At 36.6% G+C, this 22,830-nt stretch overlaps 1 protein-coding gene across 3 annotated transcripts in view; it reads left to right on the top strand.

Moving 5' to 3' along the window:
* The window catches only part of AFTPH (aftiphilin), a 64,410-nt gene that overhangs the window by 11,185 nt on the left and 30,395 nt on the right, over window positions 1-22,830 (top strand). For 2 of the 3 annotated variants that reach the window (XM_024752951.1, XM_024752953.1), the window contains exon 2: window positions 16,142-18,105. In XM_024752951.1, the coding sequence (XP_024608719.1) occupies window positions 16,174-18,105 (1,932 nt within the window). In that variant the 5' untranslated portion in view covers window positions 16,142-16,173. Of the gene's footprint in view, window positions 1-5,022; window positions 5,311-16,141; window positions 18,106-22,830 lie in introns of all 3 variants that reach the window. The other variant, XM_024752952.1, reaches the window with a different exon arrangement.

The raw sequence follows: 22,830 nt of genomic DNA, 5'->3' as shown, positions 1-22,830 counted from the left end.
ATTGGTCTTGGGATATTAAATACAGTAAGAGTTGTTAAGGACTTAATTTGTGGTTCATTTAATTTGAGGGAGGGAGATGGCAAAGAGGGAGCAGTCAGAGGTAACACTCAGATTTTCAGACTTAGAATTCAGAATATTATAAGAACAAGTGGTTTCTGTTTGTTCTTTGAGTAGAGGTTGACTTCAGTTTGGGAATTGGAGGATATGAGTTGTATTTGGGACATCCAGGTAGAGAGATTCAGAAAGGCAGTTGGGTAGGCAGAGGTTGGGCAGCCGCAGATAGATAGAGGTTTGGCCATAGTGAACATATAATTATCAAACAAAATGGGGAAGAGATAATATCAAACAAAATGGGGAAGAGATCTCTCAGGGATAAGAATATGAGGAAGCCAAGGCCTGGGGAACATGGACATTAATGAGGCAAGCAGAAGAAACACATCCACTGAAGGAGGAGAAAGAAAGGATATGATAGGTAGGAGGAGAATCAAGAGAGAATGCCTCTTCAGAAAGGCTTTTTCACTTAAAAATGTGTTTTACACACCTTTCCCTATTAGCAATATAGCTTTATCTTTTTAAAAAATGGTTACAGTTTCTATTTACCCTAATTCCTTATTGATAGATATTTAAGTCGTTTTCAGTTGCTTCTTTAAAAACAAACAATGCAGGAATTAACATTTTGTGGAAATATCTTTGCATACTTATATGAATGCATCTGTTGAATGCATTCTTGCAGGTGAAATTGCTTAGTTAAAAGAATATGCATTGTAAAATTTCTGATATATTATAAATTGCCTGGAATATATGAACCAATATATACTCCCACCAGTAGTGTCTTTAATTTTATCTTTAAAGTGGCTTGCTTCCTAGATTGAGGGTAGTATGAATTTGAAAAATAATATTTTTTATTTATTACTTTTATGTAAAATTCTGTAAAGAGAAAGGGAATACTTTGATTTTATCAAATTACTTGGTTCATTCAAATAACATAATTTAAGAATGCATTTTGTCCTTGAATGCACCAGATTAAGGAGTTCTTTGTTTTAAAAGAAGCTCTGTTTCCTCTTATATGCTGGAAGCAATAATTGGATTTAGAGGAAGTGGATCAGAAGGAAGGAGAATGATAAAATTATTGTGAGGTGAATTAAACTTGAACAGAGTTAATGGATGCAAACAGTTCTTGTCATTGTTGTAGACATAACGACATAACCAACACAAATTCTGTGCTAAGATTTTAGACAGAAATATTTTGATTGTTTTTTCTTCTTATATAGACTTTAAGCAATGGCCCCAAGACTGGAAAATGAGTTATTCTTATAAAGCTGATCATAGGCGAGTCAGTGCCTTAGAAAATACCCAGAAATACTGCAGAAGTTTTAAGTTGCCCTAAATTGTACTGCTTACATAATTTAAAGGTAAAGACTATGGACAAATTTCACAGCTTGTTTTTATTTTGTTTAATTACCTTACATTGTTCATAGTACCAGTATGGAACTACCCACTGCCTTTTCCTAACTTCAGTGATGTGAGCAATATTAGGGGGAAATTGAGGTTAATTTTGGTCATTTTCTCTAAACTCTTTAGTATCCTTTTTGTCAGACTTTTTTTTTTTTTTTGCACTTTGAGTTATGACCTGTTTCTGGTTTGTAAAATCCACTATAGGGGATCATGACCAGCTTTTAAGAAAAAATGCAATAGAACTAAAAATGTCAAGAGTACACAGTAAGAGTAAATACTGAAACTTTTTTTTTTTTTTTTGCGGTACGCGGGCCTCTCACTGTCGTGGCCTCTCCAGTTGCGGAGCACAGGCTCTGGACGCGCAGGCTCAGCGGCCACGGCTCACGGGCCCAGCCGCTCCACGGCATGTGGGATCTTCCCGGACCGGGGCACGAACCTGTGTCCCCTGCATCAGCAGGCGGACTCTCAACCACTGCGCCACCAGGGAAGCCCTGAAACTTTTTTTTTTAATGTATATATTTCTACTGTGAGTTACAGAGGGGAAATTTTTGAAAAATTCTGCTTTATACAATAGGCTAATTCTCAAGTCATTTGTAACCAAAGGTATAATAGTACATTGTAAATAATATTGTCTGTTTTTTGTTTTTTTTTTCCTTTTTACCCTTTAGTCTTTCTACCTCTTAGGAGAAAGTAAAACTTTAAACCAAGCAATAACACCACTAAAAGGTCAGCTAGCTAGAAATTTGTTTGTAATGGGAATTCCTTCCATAGTTTCCATGAAGTTATCAATACAGGTAGATCCACTTGTGGTAGTACCTGTATATCTCACACACACACACACACACACACACACACACACACACGAGACACACACATACTCATGAGCACTGTTTTGGAATGTGTTTACATCTGATTTTTCAGATATACAAAGCTTTTGTTTTATGATAATTTACCCCAAGAATGCCATTTATGTTATTGTCTGTGAATAATTTATGACTATTTCTAAGCCTGGTTCATTGTCTGGTTTCCTTCTGTTACCTCATGTGTCTCTAGGTCATCTTCTTCTCAATTGATGGGTGGTCAGGGAACAAATTAAAGTAAAACTAATAGTGCTTGGGAAAGACATCATTTGTGAGGTAAATCTTCTGTTACATAGGTCATGGTTTAAGGCCAAATTTGTGAGTTTAGATTATCTAGGACATTGCTTTCTTTCTCATTAGCTCAGATAATTGAATTCTAACTGCATTTCATTGCAGTTTTTTAACTTTAGCTAGATGCTTTTTCCTCCAAAAGGTGAGTTGCTCTCATGGTAGGCGTTGTGATACAGAGAGTAACACTGTCAGGAGAAGGGCAGCTGCCAAGAGCTTCACAAGGTGTACAGATTTTAGTTACAGACTAAAATGATGTCTTTAGTTTTGAAAGCCCACAAAGTATGGTTTGGGGGTTGGTTGGTTTGTTTTTCCCAGAATACCCTGGGTTCTTGAGGTTTAACTTACCAGTCTTGACCAGAATGCTAATTTAAAACTTTACAGCAAGAAATATCTTTCAAAGTATGTCAGCTGTTCATGTCAGCTGATTGCAAAATCTGTGGGAAGATTTACATGAAGTACTAAAGAAGGTTGCTGGGAGCAGAGAACAAGAGCAAGGGAAATTAGTTGACTGCCCAGAGTAGTATTACGCTCTGGTGACACTGGTTGACACCTCCACTTATGCAGAGAAACGGCCTCAGATTGAAGCAGATATTTATATTATTTGGTCTATTAAAAACACACGAACAGGGCTTCCCTGGTGGTGCAGTGGTTGAGAGTCCACCTGCCGATGCAGGGGACGCGGGTTCGTGCCCCGGTCTGGGAAGATCCCACATGCCGCGGAGCAGCTGGGCCGTGAGCTATGGCCGCTGAGCCTGCGCGTCTGGAGCCTGTGCTCCGCAATGGGAGAGGCCACAACAGTGAGAGGCCTGCGTACTGCAAAACAACAACAACAACAAAAAACCACACAAACAAATTTTTGTCCTTTGGCTGTTTTTTTCCCATAGCTGCATGTGAGTACTGTTCCTCTCCACACATTCTTTCCTCAGACAGATTGCAGCAAAATGATTGGATTTGTTTTCTTTCACATGTGTCGTATTTCAGACCACCCTCTCTCAGATCACACTTACCTTGATTGAACTTAGGTATTTCCTAACTTCAGGTATTTCCTCACTTCTTTGGGTGAGCACGAGGAGACCAGAGCTAGGATTATAAGAAATCCAGCGAGGGCATGGAGGAGGTGGCAGCTCAAGAGGGTCAGTGGACCAAATGCCCCAGCAAGAACAAAAGTAGTGCATTCAGTTCCTGCTGTGAGCCAGGCCCTGAGGATGCAGTGGTCAACAAAAGAGGCCTGTGCCTGCACAACCTTTCTAGTCTTTTGAGCTCAAGTAGAGTCCCTCTTGGAAGAGCAGTTTCAGTGGAGTGGTAGGGTGAAGCCAGATGTGCTGGGCTGAGGAGTGAGTATAGGAGGTTAGGAAGTAGAGGTAGCGAATAGACAGGGCCCTTTCAAGAAGCTTGGTGGTGAGGAGGAGGAGGTGAGCTAAAAGAGCACAGAAGGGAGGGATTTGTTTTGATTTACTCTGATTTGTTTGAGGGTGGAAGATTCTTGAACATTGACAGGCTGATGAGAAAGCATCAGTAGTAATAGAGAAATTCAAAAGAGGCCCCTGAGCAAGCAGTTGAGAAAGAAAACAGAAGGTCCAGGGATTATCTGTAGACAATACTGTGGATGTAAGCAAGGTTTTAGTGAAGGGGCATGAAATTGAAGTAGTTTCTGCTTTTAGATTCTATTTTCAATGTAAAGTTTCAGGGATATTAGGGTGGAAATTTAGCGTGGCTAATTTATTCTGCAGCTATGTAAGAGCAGAGGGTACTAGGGGAAAAAATGGTTTTCTGAGGGCTAATGCATCTGTCCTCATTGCTGCTTCTGTTTCATTGCCTTTTTATCAACAGTTATCCAGTGTCATTTATTCAATTTTAAGTTGAAGTACCTTCTGGGAAAAATAGCTAGTAAACTCTCAAATATGGTCAGTTGATATTACAAGTTAAAAGTAAAACAGTTTCTAATGTTTTTATTTATCTTTTATTTATCTTCAAGTTTTACTGTGAAACTGTAAATAAGTAACTGTAAATAAGTAAAATACCTTATGGATTTGCATAGAAGGTTAAAATATACAATGAAAGAAAAGCTCTTTCTTAGGAATTTTTGAAAACCAGCTTCTGTAAAGTAATAACTTTTATTGCTGTTTAGCAACATTCATTGAAGAGTGAATATGTGCTGCTGCTCACATTGTCATTTACCTTATATATAGTATATTTGTACTTTTGTGACTCATCCTTATATTGAAACCAGGGAAGACATAATTTGGTTGTCACTTTTGGCAGTCTGGCCTTTTGAGGGTGGTCAACTTAGGTATAAAGATATTTTGCTGTTTATTTTCATTGTTTACCACGTTTTTACCACTGTGTACATTAATATTGAAACAAATTCACTTCTTGGCATTTTTGTTGGTTATACTTTGTCTTTTTTTTTTTTTAGGTGGGGGCTGCATTGGGTCTTTGTTGCCGAGAGCAGGGGCTATTCCTCGTTATGGTGTGCGGGCATCTCATTGCAGTGGCTTCTCTTGTTGCGGAGCACGGGCTCTAGGCGCGGCCTTCAGCAGTTGTGGCTCGCGGGCTCTAGAGTGCAGGCACATGGGCTTTGTTGCTCCGCAGCATGTGAGATCTTCCCGGACCCGGGTTCAAACCTGTGTCCTCTGCATTGCAGGAGGATTCTTAACCACTGCACCACCAGGGAAGCCTGATTATACTTTCTTCATCTTAGCTCGTAAGCACCTTTTTTTCTCCTTCCAAATTGTTGTGGAAGTTTCAGAAAACTTTTAGGGAAGATTCTTGTAATTCTAATATTTGATGTCAATGATTTCTGCGATAGGACATTCTTCAGATATTTTTATTAGCTTGTGACTGACTCACCACTTACTAGTTATACTACTGTGAGGAATTATTTAACCTCTTTAAGCTTTTATTTCTTCATCTGTAAAATGAAGATAATCATTCTTACCTCATACTATAGTGTGAGGAATAAATGAGATAATTCACGAGTGCTTTTCACATAGTATTGACACATAGTTAGCGCCCAATAAATATTAATATTGTTATTGATGGAAGCAGAGAATTAAAGTATGTGGAATATACTATTTATTTAAAAGATATTTTAAATAATATTGCATATTATTGATACAGTTGATGTCAGTGGTATCTTGGGTTTTTGTTTTTAAATTGGCAAGTTCTAAGGAATTCTGAAATCTGAAAAATGCTCAGCTTTGAGATTGTGGGAGTGTGATTAAGTAGCCTTAAAGTTTGTAGCCTATGTTGACAGGAGGATGATAGTCCTAAAAACAAACAACACCATCTTGCTCAATTCTTTACTAAAAACTTTTATTTTTAGGGGCTCTCTTTTTTTTGTTAGCCGTGAGTGAGCCAATATGCTGAGGACAAAGCACTCAAAAAGAGAAAAAATATTATCCTTTCGTAGATTCTAAATATTAGAGGCATGAAAACTTTTGTGACATCATATTCCAGTCATCTTTAGATGTATTGAAAACCAAAAAGTTAACTAAATTTAAATCTTCATATGGCTCAGAAGAAGGGCTTTCCGTTTTGTTTCTTTGTGACAAGACGACTCTTAAGCAGGAATATGGGCAGGGCGGATTCATTTACAGTGCATTTTGATAGTGATAGTATCTTAAAACTCCCATGAGGATATTCCAGTAAAGATTTGAATAATTTGAACTACTGCAGTAGCAGGCAACATTTGTAATGCAAATTGATGTTGTTATTTGCTTATGTAATATTTTCACTCATTTTTCTAAAGAAAATACAGATTTTTTTTCATTCACCCAAATGATTTAACAAATGATTAATTATAAACCTCAAACATATTGTGGTAAAAAGGTAGTGATTTTGTGATTGTGTGTGTCTGTGTGTGTGTTTCATTAAATAAGGCTTGTTAGTGTGGTTTGTTCTACCTAAGTCAGTAGCATAACTTCAGATACAATTGTCTTTCTTCTCCCTTTTCTTACCACTAACCTTTCTGCTTGTGTTCTTCACCACCACCACCCACTTCTGTCCCAGTCCCTATAAAAATAAGTTTGGAGCGAAGGGTCCTTAGTAAAGCTGGATTGTATCATCTAGAAGTACTATCTGGCCTTGAAAGTTGATGTACACATTGATAAAGCTGGGCTGATGTCCTGTAAAAGATGGGAATTTCTCTCTGGTGGGTTTTTAGCTTCTCTGGAAGGAACTCTCAATGTTTGATTCTGGGAGATTCCTAGAGGGCCTCTTAGAGACCCCACCACTATCACCAAATGTGAGCCCAGGGATCTTTGGGGTAGTTAACACTTTGCGTAGATGATGGAGGGTAGAGGGTTGGTCGAGGATTAACTCTCTCTTAGAGGAATATGTGGAATCCTAATCCAACCAGGCACCTTCTTAGAAGCTTTTCTTCTTGTGGTCGTTCCTCTAACTTGAAAGTATCCACAGCCGTATAATTCAGGGTACTACTGGTGAGAACTTCTGGGTTGCCTTGGCCTGTTCCACTTCAAAACCTCCGTCTTTTAACAGACTACTATTGGTCCCTTGAGTTGGTTCAGAGGATATGGTCTCAGTCCTTTATCCTTGGGCATTGTTTCCTATTTTCTAGGGATTGGTTATAGAAATTAGAAGTAAAGTCAACTTCATGTATCTTTAATGTGGTTAGTAATAGTTTTCTTTAATGATTTATTCTTTCAGTGACCTATAAAAGTATATGCAGAGTCATGTGAATGTTTGTGCCAACTAAGCAAACATTGGCTTAGATTTTGTTAATGGTAGACTATGATTTGAGCCACAGACTTGGTGCAAGTTCAAATGTGATGATAGTTTATAACTTAGTGCACAGAATGTGCCAGGTACTTAAGGTCTGTTATCTTTAATACTCATAACAGTATTGAAAGGTAGGGACTGCTAGCCCCTTTTTATAGATAGGAAACTGAAGCTCAGAGAGGGCAAACTAACAAACATAGTAAACGGGGAAACCAGAATCTGAACCTAGGATCTGCCTAACTCCAGATCCAACATCTTTCCCCCATACCATACTACCTCTTGAGGCATACATATATAGCCTTAAATCCCAGAATAAGGCAAGGTTAAACAAGCACTTTTTTTTTATAGAATGGTATATTTTTAACTGATCATATATTCATTATTTGTAACATAGCTGCTGTTAATCTAAGTATGTTGATTTTCTGAGAAACACTTTTTGACGTATAGCATACACACAGCAAAGCGCACAAACAGTAAATGTACAATGGGGTGAATTTTTACAAAAGTATGTACCTGTGTAACTACTACCCAGGTCAAGAGATAATAACATTATCTCTATTAGCATCCAACAGGCTCTTTTATGCCCCCTTCCAGTCAATACTCTACCCCCTCCCTATAAATAACCACTCTTCTGAATTACCACCATAGATTAGTTTTGCCTGTTTTGAAGTTCATAGAAATGGACTTACACAATGTGTATTTTGTGTGTATTTATCTGGTTTCTTTTATACATTATGTCTGTGATAGTTATCCATGTTGTTGCATATAGTAATAGTTCTTTTCATTGCCGTGTTTGTCTATACCATGGTTTATCTTAACCATTCACCTGTTGATGGACATTTGGGTTATTTTCAGTTAAGTTGTCATGAGTCTTGTGCATGTCTATTAGTGCATATATATATATGTGGGGTATAAACCTGGTATAGTTTTAGTAGATACTTCCAAAGAGAATCCCAGTTGCTCCACATCTTTGCCATCAGTGGCTATAGTTTAAATTGTTCTAATTTTAGCCATTCTGGTGGGTGTGTAGTTGTGTTTTGTGGTGTGTTTCTTTATTTTGGCTGCATTGGGTCTTCATTGCTGCATGCAGGCTTTCTCTAGTTGTGGCGAGTGGGGGGTTACTCTTCATTGTGGTGCACAGCGTTCTCATTGTGGTGGCTTCTCTCGTTGCAGAGCATGGGCTCTAGGCATGCGGGCTTCAGTAGTTGCAGCCCGCAGCCTCAGTAATTGCAACACATGGCCCCTAGGGTGCACAGGCTTCAGTAGTTGCAGTGTGTAGGCTCAGGTGTTGCGGCATGCGGGCTCAGTAGTTGCAGCTCATAGACTGTAGCGTCCAGGCTCAGTAGTTGTGGCACATGGGCTTAGTTGCTCCGCGGCATGTGGGATCTTCCCAGACCAGGGCTCAAACCCGTGTCCCCTGCATTGGCAGGTGGATTCTTAACCACTGTGCCACCAGGGAAGTCCTTCTTGTTGTGGTTTTAATGTGCATTTCCCTGATGACTTTTCAGATGCTTATTGACCATTTGGACATCCACCTTTGTAAAATACTCTTTTGTTTAAATATTTTGGCCATTTTTCTTTTAGGTCATCTCACATTGATTTGTAGGAATTTTTTGCATGTTCTGGATATGAGGTCTTTGACAATTATATGTATTGCAGATACCTTCTTCCAGGCATTGGCTTGCCTTTTCATTCTCTTAATGTTGTTCTTTTGATGGACAGAAGTTTTTAATCTTACGTCCAATTTATCAGTTTTTTCTTACATGAGTAGTGCTTTCTGTTACTTGTTTAAAACATCTTGTCTTCCCTAAAGTCATGCAAATATTCTCTTAAGTTATCTCCTAGAAGGTTGATTGCTTTACCTTTCACATTAAGGCCTACAGTCTGTATGGAGCTGGCTTTTGGGTAAGATGTTAGGTAGAGTCAAAGACCTTTTCCCCAGTTGATCTAGCACCATTTGTTGTAAAGGCTGTTCTTTCCCCCTCACACTGCATTGGCATCTTTGTTATCATGTGGCCATATAGCTTTAAACTGAGGCTTGGTACCTGGTAGGTTAAATCCTCCAATTTTGTCCTTCTTGAGAAACTATTTTGAAATGGCTTAGATAGTCTTAGATGATAGCCCAATCCCTCTTCATTCCTCTGCCTTGTCAAGCCTACTCTGCCACTTAGCCCCAGAGCTTTCAGCCTAGAGACTCACCATCTTTTTCTTCTAAGACTATTTCAGACTTGAGGCTAGAACTCCTTAAGCAAATGTGGCTCCTCTTCTTGTGAGAGATTAATACTGAATCTCCTTCACTCATTATATCCCCTGTCACCTTGGCTGCTACTCTGGCACAGGGCTGCTCTGACTACCTTTAGGACTACCATTACTACTCAGTCATGAGAGCCTTGTGTATACTATGACTTGAATCTTTCCTGGATATCCCCATTACTTGTTTACTCTCCTCTAACAGGTCTTGGAATAAGACAAAAAAATGGCAGGTTGAGCACACCCCCTTCCCTGCAGACACACACACACACACACACACACACACACACACACACACGTACAAGTGCTTGTTCAGGTTGTAAAGAAATTGGATGATTGATTAGGACTCCTTGTGTGTGGTGTAAGTAGTTCATTAAGGATGAAGAAACATTTATTGAGGTGGTTGTGTGCCAGACACTGTATTAAAGTAGCTCATCTATCTTTTTCTTTTCTCTGTTAAGTAGAAATAGCTACTTTAAAATCCATATTTTCCTGTGGTTAAAAAAAAAAAAGTTAAATTTGTCTAAGTCAGACTTAATATGTAAATTCATTATACAAATAATACTTCAGTTAACAATGAACAAATATACTTCAGTTAACAAATTTTACTGAATTGCCCTGGGCACAGAAGAATTTTCTGAAAAATTTCAGGCCTCCTCCACACTGGCTGGTTGGCATTCTTGGCTGAAACTCGTGAGCAGTGGCACTCTCTTAGGTTTCTGAAGGGTGAGTTGGGCCAGAGCCAAGACCTGCTGAAGGGGAATGTGCAGCCCACGTTCTTCCCATCGATAGGTGACACAGATTTGAGGAATGTGGAAATGTTCATAGTCTGGGGGGCTGATAGAGCCTGTTGCACCTAGGAGAAAGAGAGTACCTTGCCAGGGTGTGACAGGAAGAAAAAATACTTTGTGTTGTTGGATTGGTTACAAAGTTCCTGATTTCAGATCTTTATATTTGCCTTAGCATCTGAGTTTGAAGTAAGCCTTGAAATAATAAAATATTTTATTTTTCAAACAATAAAAAGTTTTAGAAAAAGCAATAGATTAACCATGAACAGATTCTACTTAAACATCACAGATGGTTCTTTAAAAATATAGTATTATGAGAATATAAAATGATACAGCACTCTAGAAAATAGTTTGGCAGTTTTTACAGAACTAAACATGCACTAACTGAGGACCCAGTGATTATACTCTTGGGCATTTATCCCAGAGAAATAAGAACTTATGTTCACACAAAAACCTGTACGTAAGTGCTCTTAGCATCTTTATTATAAATACTATTTAAATATACTATTAGTGTATATATTATTAATGTAGTATATATACTATTTATAATAGTAAAGTATAGGAAATAACCCATATGTCCTTCTGTTGGTCAGTGGTTGAACAAACTGGTATATCTGTACAGTGGAATACTACTGAACGATGAAAACAATTGGCTTTACTGATGCACGTAATAACCATACATTGGACCTTAAGGGCATTGTAGTGAGTGAAAAAAGTCAACCTCAAAAGGTTACATGCTGTATGATTCCATTTACATAACATTCTTGAAATGATAAAACTATGGATATGGAGAACAGATTAGTGGTTGCCCAGGGACAGGAATGAGGTAGGGGAGTCGGGGCAGTTCTGTTTCTTGATAGTGGTAGTTTCATAGGTCTGTACGTGGGATAAAATTGAACTATACACAAACACAGATGAATGCAAGTGTTTTGCGTTTTTTTTAATGGTGAAAACTGAGTAAGGTCTGTAGTCTAGTTGATAGTAATACCAACATTTCCAGTTTTGCTATTGTACTAGAGCTGTTTGAGATGTCACCATTAGGAGGAACTGGGTGAAGGGTGTACAGACTTTACTATTTTTGCAATTCTGTTCATCTATTATTATTTCAAACTAAAAAGTTTTAAAAATAAGGTATGTTGTACACTCACATTCATGGCAGCGTGATTCACAATAGCCAAAAGGTGGAAGCAACCTATCCGTCTGTCGACAGATGTTAGTATGTACATACCATGGAATAATATTCAGCCTGAAAAAGGATGAAATTCTGACTCATGCTACAACGTGTATGAACCTTAAGGATATTATGCTAAGTGAAACAGGCCAGTCACAAAAGGACAAATACTGTATGATTCCACTTACATGGTTAAAATGGTAAATTTTATGTTATGCTTATCTTGCCACAATTTTTAATAAAGCATTAGTATTGTATAAGTAACACATTTTTTATAAAATAGGCATATTTTAAATGCAAACATAAATCTCCTGGAATGCTTTTAATCTTTTTCATTTTGCAGTGATCACAAACTTATAAATAAGTTGCAGGTTCGGTACAAATAAGATTTTTTTCCAGAACAATTTGAGACTGTTGCCAACCTGATGCCCCATCTCTTTCAAATATTTTAGAGTGTATACCAAGGACATTCTCTTATATAACCACAATACTACCATCAAAATCATGAAATTAACATCAATGTATTGCTGCTGTCTAATTCTTGGGCTCTTCAAGTTTCAGGGTCATCCCAATAATGACCTTTATAAAAAGGGGAGCCAGTTGAGAAACAAGTGTTATATTTACTTGTCACTTCTCTTTAGTCATCTTCAGTCTGGAACAGTTTTCCAATTTCTTCATAACTTTCATGACATTGATCAATACTTTTGAAGATTATAGGCCAGTTGTTTTGTAGACTCTCTCTCAATTTGAATTTGTCTGAAGTTTCCTCTTGAATTTATTCAGGCTATGTATCTTTGGCAGCAATATTCCAGAAGTGAGTCTGTGTCCTCATTGCATCTTGTCAGGTGATGCATGATTTTGATATTCCCATTACTAGTGATGTTCACTTTGATCACTTAAGTGTCAGGCTTCACCACGGTAAAGTTAACACTTGTTCCCTTTGTAATTAAGTATGTTGTAGGGATATTTTGAAACTATGCAGTACCTTGTTCCTCATCTAACTTTCAGTTTATTTCACTTATATGTTTATATCCGTGAGGACTGATAGTTTATTATTTTATTCAGTGAATTATAATCTATCATCATCTTTATTTTGATGCTCAATTTGTCCCTGATTTAAACAGCAGTAACCCCTTCAAGCTGGTTTTTGTGTCCTTTTGACATGCTCCCATCATTATGAATGCTTTTAAATTTAAAAAAAGGAATTATGATATTAATGAGTACATAGTATCCTATGTAGCATAATTTGCTTAAGTAATCCCTTTGGAGCATTTTGTTTTACTTTAAAAACTTTATTTTTATTTTTTAGTATAGCCAGATTGCCTTCTGGAAGCCTTGTAACAATGTATGCACCCACCAGTAGTATATGTGTACAAGTGTCCCTTTCTCCACACTTTCATTAACAATTGGAGAGTATTTTTAAATACTAGGAACTTCATCATTAAAGGGAAACTGTCAGAGGTCAAATGACCCTGTACAGCCAGCATTAGAAGGGGTATTCCTGCTCTAGACAAGGGAAGAAAATAGGGTTTATGTGTATCTTTTACTGTTTGTTTGTTTTTTTTTTTTTTTTTTTTTTTTTTTTTTTTTTTTTTTTTGTTTGTTTGTTTTTTGCGGTACGTGGGCCTCTCACTGCTGTGGCCTCTCCCACTGCGGAGCACAGGCTCCGGACACGCAGGCTCAGCGGCCATGGCTCACGGGCCCAGCCGCTCCGCGGCACGTGGGATCTTCCCGAACCGGGGCACAAACCCGTGTCCCCTGCATGGGCAGGCAGACTCTCAACCCCTGCGCCACCAGGGAAGCCCTGTTTGTTTTTTTTCTCTTTAAATCAGCAGAAAAGAAGGTGTCTTAGCACTAAAGCAGTTATTTCCTTCTTTATAATGCTGATTTTATAGGTAAACAATTTAAAGTAGATATGTTACAATGGAATGTTTTTTTTCTCATGACTCCCTTGTTTCTCTCAGCAGCTGACCAGTCATTGACCTAAAGATCTTTTCTAAATTCTGAAGCCATTCTCTATTAACCAGCTGTATTGACTGTATTAACCAGCTGTATTGACTGTTGGTAAAGTTGCTGACCAGTAGGCCTCATTTTCCTCATCTCTGAATTAAATTATGTGGTTTCTAAGGTACCTTCTCTGTAAAACTGGAAGATCTTACGAAATTTTATCCTGAGAGTTGGAAGAAAGTTTTGTTGTTGTTAGCTTGCAAAACTGGCTGAATTTTGTAGTAAACGTTTTCCTTATGTGTCTAAGGACAACTGTGAATTGCAGTAAGTATCAATTCATTGTTTATGGGCTGTTTTTGTTCTAGGACTTTGATGTTAATCTACCCTTTGCTTTCAATGTTAAGTTTGTCTTGTGACACTTTTGACTGTTTAATAGAGAGGACCAAAATAACCCAGACATAGATTTCATTTAAGAATTAAATGTATAGAAAAAGAAGGTATCAAACTGGTGGACATGGGAAGGATTATTCAATAAATGGGATTATGATAATTGCTAGTCAGAAAAAAATTCACTTAGACCCTTGCTTTAGACCATATGCCAAAATAAATTGTAGATGTATTAAAAATTAAATGTAAAAAAACCCCTCTAAGTAGAAGAAAATAAGTGAATATTTATTCAGTTTTAAGCTTATATGATAGCAAAATAATGAAGAAAATTACTAATGGAAAATTAACCAATTTGACCCCTTAAAAATTAACTTGGGAAAACAGTTTGGCTTATAAAGTTAACCACACACTTACCATGTGACCCAGCATTTGCACTCTTGGGTATTCATCTTAAAGAAATGAGAGCTCATGTTCACAGGATAATCTGTACACAAATGTACATAGCAGCTTTATTTGTAATTGTAAAATACAGAAAATAACCCAAATGACTTGAATGGAGTAAATGGAGAAACAAACTGTGGTAACATCTATAACATCCAACATCTATATAATGGAACACTACTTAGCAATAAAAAAGAATGAACTGTGGACACATGCAACAACATGGATGGATCTTGAGGGCATTAAGCTGAGTGAAAAAGCCAACTTCAACGGATTACCTATTATATGATTCCATTTAGATAACACTCTTGACATAGCAAAATTATAATGGTGGAGAATAGATCAGTGATTGCCAGCAGTTAGGGTTTAGGGAAGGGCATGACTGTTAAGGGATAACACAAGGGACTTTCTTTATATTGATGAGTATTATTGAACTATTTTTACAACAGTTCTAATCCCCAATTGTAGTGACAGTTACTGAAATCTAATCTGCACATATGATCAATTTCATAAAGCTATACAGACACACACACAAAGAAAAAAAGTGGTGAAATCTAAAGGTCTGTGGCTGAGTTAATAGGTTGTACTGATGTCAGTTTCAGGGTTTGATCATGTACTATTGTTGTTTACCATATTCTTATTGAGGGAAACTGGGTGGGAGTATACATGGGAACTCTCTGTACTATTTTTGCAACTTCTTGTGAGTCCTAAGCAATTTCAAAATGGAAAGTTATAAAAAATTAAATAAACTATGGTACATCCAGACAGTGGAACATTATTCAGTACCTAAAAAGAAAAAAGACCTATTGAGCCATGAAAAGATATGGAGGAAGAACCTTAAATACATAGTGCTCAGTGAAAGAAGCCAATCATACAGTGTGTACAGGCTACATACTCTGTGATTCCAATTATACGACATTCTGGAAAAAGTAAAACTATGGAGACAGTAAGAAGACCAGTGGTTGCCAGGGCAGGGGAGAGGGAGGGATGAATAGAATAGGTGGAACACAGGATTTTTAGGGCAGTAAAATTATTTTGTGTGATACTGTAATGGTGGGCACGTCTTTATGCATTTGTCCAAACCCATAGAATGTACAGCACCAACAGTGAACCCTAATATGAACTATGGACTTTGGGTAATAATGATGTGTCAATGTAGGTTCATCAGTTGTAACAAATATACCACTGGTGGACGATGTTCATAATAGAGGAGGCTATGCATGAATGGGGGTAGGAGATATATGAGAAATCTCTGTACCTTCTGCTCAATTTTGCTGTGAACCTAAAACTTATTTAAAAAAATAAAGTCTATTAAAAGAAAAAAATTAACTTGGGTCAGAAATAAACATTGAAAAGTAAAGTGAGGAAAATATCAATATTCGTAGCCATTATTAGAGATAAAATTTTCATGTCTTTTATTTATAAAGAACTCATACAAATCCATAAGGCAAGGTGTGAGTCCCCAATGAACTGGAAAGAGAGCTTAAGAGAACAAGCAAGTGCCCCAAGAGAGACTTTTGTACATATACTTTTGTAACTGTTTATTTGAAATTTTCTGGAATCCCCAGATTCAGTAACGTACTACCAATGCCCATGGAAACATACACTAGAAGAGAGTGTTTTTCTTCTTCTTTTTTTTTTTTTTGCCATTATATTATAGCTGTGTAAACCCACCTAAGATAAAAATAGTTTAAAAGATAAAAAACAGAGCACTGTAAATTTGCATAGTTTTGAAGTTTCTTTGAGAGAATTTTGAAAGACTTTGTTCTATGTAATCAGTTCCCTAAAAAAAAAAAATCTTTTTTTTTCAGGTGTAAATTAATTATTTGAAAGCAATTGAACAATGGAGCCAGACATCATTCGAATGTACTCTTCATCCCCACCACCACTAGACAATGGAGCTGAGGATGAGGATGAGGATGAATTTGGGGAATTTGGTGGGTTTTCCGAAGTTAGCCCTTCTGGTGTAGGGTTTGTTGATTTTGATACACCAGATTATACTCATCCCAAGGAAGAGTTTGTACCTTCAAACCATTTTATGCCAATTCATGATTTCTCAGAAAATGTAGATAGCCTTACAAGCTTTAAGTCCATCAAAAATGGTAATGATAAGGACATCACTGCTGAACTTTCTTCTTCTGTGAAAGGACAGTCTGATATTTTACTTTCTACCACCAGCAAAGAAATAATTTCATCTAAAACTTTAGATACTTCCATTGATGGCATAGAAAGTCCAAGAGATTTAAATAAAGTAGTGGAGCAGAGACAGAATGTTGGAACACCTGAAAGTTTCTCTCCAGGAGATTTTAGAACTGATATGAATGTTGTTCATCAAAACAAGCAGTTAGAGAGCTGCAATGGTGAAAAGCCTCCTTGTCTGGAGATTCTAACAAATGGGTTTGCAGTATTGGAAACTGTAAATCCTCAGGGAACAGATGATCTGGACACTGTAGCTGATTCAAAAGGACGAAAGCCTCTTAGCACTCACAGTACTGAGTATAATTTAGACTCTGCACCTAGTCCTGCGGAGGAATTTGCAGATTTTGCCACATTTTCCAAAAAAGAAAGGATACAACTAGAAGAAATAGGATGTGCAGTTTTAAATGATAGAGAAGCACTTACCATTCAGGAAAACAATAAAATTAATAGAGTCAATGAACTGAATTCTGTAAAAGAAGTGTCCTTGGATAGAAGCATTGGCGATAAAGGAGACAGTGCTGGAGAGGATCAAGTTTGTGTTTCAGAAATAAGCATGGTGAGTAATGGAGCTTTCACCAGTGAAAAACAAAGCCTTCCAACATTGCAACAGGATGAATTTTTAAATTCAAGTGTTCAATCAAAGGCTTGGAGTTTGGTAGACTCAGCTGAAAATTCAGAAGCCAGTAGGAGAGAACAATGTAAAACTGAGGAAAAACTTGATTTATTTACTTCTAAACGTGCTGACCTGTGCATGGATTCTACTAAAACTTATGATGCTGATGATGAAGTTGGTTCTTCCAAAGAAGAAAGTAGAAAGTTTACTGATTCCCAAAGCCTCAGCATTGATCCTACAGAAGAAAATGTTTTGGATGATTCTATGAGTGTAAAAAACGATGATAGTAGTAATGACTTTGTGACTTGCAACGATACCAATGAGGATGATTTTGGTGACTTTGGCACAGCCAGTGGCACGACTCCACCTTTTGTTACTGGTACACAAGATTCAATGAGTGATGTCACTTTTGAAGAGTCCTCAGAGCACTTTCCACATTTTAGTGAACCAGGTGATGACTTTGGAGAATTTGGGGAATCAAATGCTGTCTCTTGCCCAGAGGAAATTATATTTACTGAGTCAGTTCTAAAACAAACTTCTGATAGTTTATCAGAGGGATGCAATTTGTCAAGAAAATCTACTGGGACAGGCACTGAACCTGTTTCAGAACTGAAAATTGGGCAAGAAGGTGAGTTTGGAGATTTTGATTCTGTGCCAAATATTCAAGATGACTGCAGTGATTTTCAGGACTCTGATGATTTTGCGGACTTCAGTTCAGCTGGTCCTAGCCAGGTTGTAGACTGGAATGCTTTTGAGGATGGACAGAAAGATAGCTGCTCTTGGGCTGCTTTTGGAGACCAGCAAGCTACTGAATCTCATCATCGAAAGGAAGCCTGGCAGTCACATAGGACAGATGAGAAGATTGATACTCCAGGAACCCCCAAAACGCACAGTGTCCCTTTAGCAGCTTCCAAAGGAGCAGTTGCTGGTGGTCATTTACAGGAAACAGCCACTTCAGCTCAGGTATTTACTCATTTTCTCTATTTTGTATGACATATTAATTGCTATGGAGGTTTCTAATTCAGCTTTTCAAAAAGTATTTTTTAATTGGGTACCTGTTAAAGGCATCTCTTTATGATACACAATGCTTGCCAGATTTGGTAGATTAGTTACATGTTTCACAATCATTTGGTTAACGTTAAAGAGACATTCTTATAATAATGCTTGGTAAGATTTTTCTTTATCTCAGTAGGTTTCTTTAATATTTACAGAAATATTAAATAATCATAATCATCAACTTGGTTTTTTGATAAATATAAATACCACTTATGTAAAAATTCATTAATTAGTGAACTATTCCAGCAAATCCTACAGTTTTTACCTTAAAGGTTAAACTGAGATTTCAAAGATTTTTTTAAGCTTCAGAAAATAATGTCTCTTAATTTTGTCTATCAAAGACCTAGTTTTGATTACAAAAAAGAGCAAGCAGAGTTTGAAACCTCAATCTGTGCTGAAGGCTATAGGGACTTGAAGGATAGAAAAAGAATTTGAAAAAAGCGGATATGGGCCTCATAATTTAACAGCTAATAAAAGGCCTGAGGTGAGGGTGTCAGATGGATTAAGGGTTAGAGCTAGAACATGCAACAGCCATAGTTGACTTAGCCATACTGTGACCATTTATTTGTTTATAATTTCTTGCAAATGTATATTTATGTTTACTCTTAGGAAGTAGGATTGTCAGGAATATTTTTACCCCTTAGCCCCTGTACTTTATCCTTTTCTGGTCCAGATTCTTTCAGAGAAGATTCATTAAGATTTATTTTGACCTAAAGTAGCCCCTAGAGGTGCAGTTTGAGATCCAGATTGTTCCCCAGTCCTGAGTTGTACCTTGTGCTAAATTTAACCAGGGGTATGGAAGAAAGCACTCCCTTGAATATAACTGCTTTTTATTGATATATGTAACACTTGGTCCACAGGCCTATTTTAAAAATACTGAGAATAAAATCAGAATCTATAAACTTTGCTTCTCCAATTATCTTTTGCTAGGCAAACCATTTTCAATTGGAAATATTTCCAGAGTCTGTTAATTAAAATGGTTATACATCATTGCTTTGATATTGCTGATACATTAAGGTACTGTAGAAATTGTGGTACCACCAGTTGGAGTGCACAGCTAATCACTTTTCATTTGACATTGAGTGTCTGAATAGCTTAATTTGCTAATTCAGTTATTACATGGTTTGGCTAATGTGTATTATTCCTGTTGAGTAATTCATTATTGAGGCAGAAGTTTACAATTTTAAACAAGGAATGAATTAATTATATAATGCAAAGTGAAGACTGTTGGTTTTTGAGCTAATCATTTCCCTGTTTAGTTTCATCTTATTAGAGTATAGGGTGACACTAGGATAATCATTAATTTATAGCCTTAGAACTTTTAACATCACCATATAATGTATTTTTTAAAGTATGACCACTTCAAAAAGGAATTTTTTGCATCATATGATTGAAGTTATTTATGTGTAATCTGATAACTGGATATAGGAGGAAATAAAGTACAAGGGCTTTATGGAATCTTACAGATCTGAGTTTGAATCTTGACTCAGAGTCATATAAGCGTTATAATTTTGGACAAGTTACTTCTGAACTCAGTTGTCTGTAAAAAGGAGGTAATATCTGTTGCAAAGGACTTTTGTGAAGATAAAATAACAGTAAATGTTAAAATGAGTGAAAAAAATCTGTTGAAAAATAAGAATCTTGTAGTATGATTCTATTTTGTAAAAATAAAACAAAAACTATATGGATTGTGTCAAGATGCTTTGACTTCCTGAGATATGTCTGGTTCAGTCCTCAGGCTTTTCTTTTTGCTGAATGGCTATGCAAAATGAGCAGAACTTGGAGATGCATGTTGGAAAGGAGAAACTGCTGGAAGGGGGCTAGAAGAGAAGTTTGGAAGGAAATTGAGGTGGGGAAATGGAAAGTGACTGAGCTGGAAAGTGACTTCCATTCTTATCCTTCTGTTGTAAAGGAGGGTTGTGACCTGTAGTTTCTTCCTTTTCCAGAATCTGCTGGAAATGCACATTAATCTAGTTCTCTAGGAGAGGATTAGATTTATTAACATTTTTCTTAAAATGTTTCTCCTAGTTGCTACCATTTTGGGGACAGCACAGAAATCCTCACATATTAATGACACTAAAAGTTAGATTTTTTTAATCATAAAATGATTTATCCCTGTTGAATCTTACCTGGATACAACAATTCTGTCTTGAACAGAGTGCCTGCAAATTGTTTTGACAGAATGTTGTGAGAGTCTTTTAGAATTCAGAGCTCAGTTAATGCAATTAAGCAAACATGGGGAACAATTCTTTGTGAAGTCAGACAAATGGTATAGTTGTCATTTCAAATTTCTTTGACTTTTTTGCTATGTATGTGACATTGTCCAGGTCCCTGTTTTTTTAGTACTTTCCTTTTTTCAGGCTACCAGAAGGATATCTTAACATTTTAATAAAATATATGTTCCCTGGGTCAAGAGACAATCAATTATTGTAACTTTATTGCTATAATTGGTTACTTAGGGAAAAGTCAACCAAGAAGAAATCTTTGAAACTTATAAAATGTTTTCAGTCAAGCCAGTTCTCAGATGGTGAGTCCAGCAAGCCTCAGAGGGTTCAGGCCTTGATGTAAAAGCCATAATGACCATTTATTGAGAAATAGTCTTCCCCTTCAGTGAATATTTTTTTCTGAGAATGCAGAGTTCAGTTTATTTCATTCTCCTGTTAACATTCTTATAAATTGTAGAGAAAAGCAAGTTAGTGGTATCTCTACTGTAGAAATTGGAAAAAGGTCAAAATTATTCTTCACTTTTGGGGCTGAGATTTAAAACAAAATAAAATGACAGTAACAAAAAACAAAAATCTCCTTACTTTGAAAGCAGTTCTTTTTCCAAAAGACCATTATATGTATTGTTTTAACAGTTTTTTGTTTTTTGTTTTTTTTTAACCTGTTAATGTTCCAGAAAGGAACCTTGATTGAAATAGCCAAGATGCCTTTTCTTTGGTATAAGGTAAAGGAGATAATGTCATGAGCACTGCATTAAACTCTGAGCTTTTGTAAAATTTTCAAAATATTGCTCTGGGTGTTATTTGAGAATTTAGGTAATTGGTAAGTAATCTCCTTATATTAATTGGCTATACAAAAGGAAGCTATGAGTCATTTTCTTTTATTAGCCATCTAGTTGATAATGCTACTGGGAAAATGTTATTAGAAGATTTATCTTGAGAGCTTTAAAAATTGAGTATCACAAAAAGGAAAAAGAAGAGAATCACTAATACTTTGGCTTATGTTATTTTGAGATTAAGTTATTGTTCACCAGAAAGTCAGCATTCTCAAACTGAGTGTAACTACATTTTCACCTTCATTTATTTAATCACCTGCCTAAGATTTGTGCAGGTTTTCCTTAATGTGGGTGAACACCTGAACTTATGACTGAAAACATAAGTAAGCAACAAAATAAATAAATTAAGTGGTCAAAAGGTACAACCTTCCAGTCATAAAATAAATAAGTCCCTGGAGGTACAATGTACAGCATGGTGACTATTGTTAATAATACTGCATTGTGTATTTGAAAGTTGCTAAGAGAGTAGTTCTTAAAAGTTCTCATACGAGAAAAGAAAAATTTGTAACTATGGTGACCATTTTGCAATATATACATATATTGAACCCTTACGTTGTACGTATGAAACTAATATGTCAATTATATCTCAATTTAAAAAAGAAAGAAAGAAATGGAGATTTTGGCCGTATAGCTCTTTGCTTGCTTGAAGTATTTGGACAGCAATTCCTTTTGTTATTTTTCCCTCAGAAAATTTGAAATTCTGTCTTTAATTCCAAAATAGATAGAAATACTTTATTAGGTTTATCCAGAAACTGTGCAGAAGGGGCAAACTATCTTTTTAGAGCATAGTGAGTACTACAATTGGTTACTCTTCTTACATAGCTTGAAACTGGGGATTGATAAGTATACAGTTGTAGACTGTACTTGATATCTTACTTAATATTTAATGGTGGTAAGGCATAAGGTATCCTCTTAAATGGAAGATTAAATTGCCCAGTGGATTTTATGTTTCTTCTAAACTTCCACTTAAGAACAAGACCTAATTCTATCAATATTAAAACTATTGACATTAATCAACTACTGTTTATAAGGGAGAAAGGAAAACTAACTAGAAATATGTTGAAGGAATTTTAGAAATTACCCTAAAATCAAGATACTTTAAAGGGGATATGCCTTTGAGTGGCCTCAGAACCAGTCTAGGATCCTCAGTGCTGGTCTTATACACTCCTTTGGAAAACTGAATGAGAATTTCAATACACAATCTTTTTATACTCTACTGTAGTCATTTACAAAATAGAGGTGTATTAATCATGGTTCTCCAGAGAAGTAGAACCATGCATGCATGCATGCATGCATGGAGAGACAGACAGACTGACTGATGTATTATAAGGAATTGGCTCATGCAATTATGGAGATGATCACTAAGTCCTAAGATCTGTAGTCCGCAAACTGTCTTCAATTGATTGAATGAGGTCCATGCATACTAAGGAAGACAATCTGTTTTACTTAGTCTACTGAATTCAAATATTAATCTCATCCAGCAACAACCTCACAGACATATCTAAAATAATGTTTGACCAAATGTCTGGGCACCCCTTGGCCCTGTCAAGTTGATGCATAAAATTAACTGTCAC

Source organism: Neophocaena asiaeorientalis, unplaced genomic scaffold, assembly GCF_003031525.2.
Source record: "Neophocaena asiaeorientalis asiaeorientalis breed wild unplaced genomic scaffold, Neophocaena_asiaeorientalis_V1.1 scaffold100, whole genome shotgun sequence".
NCBI lineage: Eukaryota > Metazoa > Chordata > Mammalia > Artiodactyla > Phocoenidae > Neophocaena > Neophocaena asiaeorientalis.
This window is presented reverse-complemented; position numbering and strand designations above follow the sequence as displayed.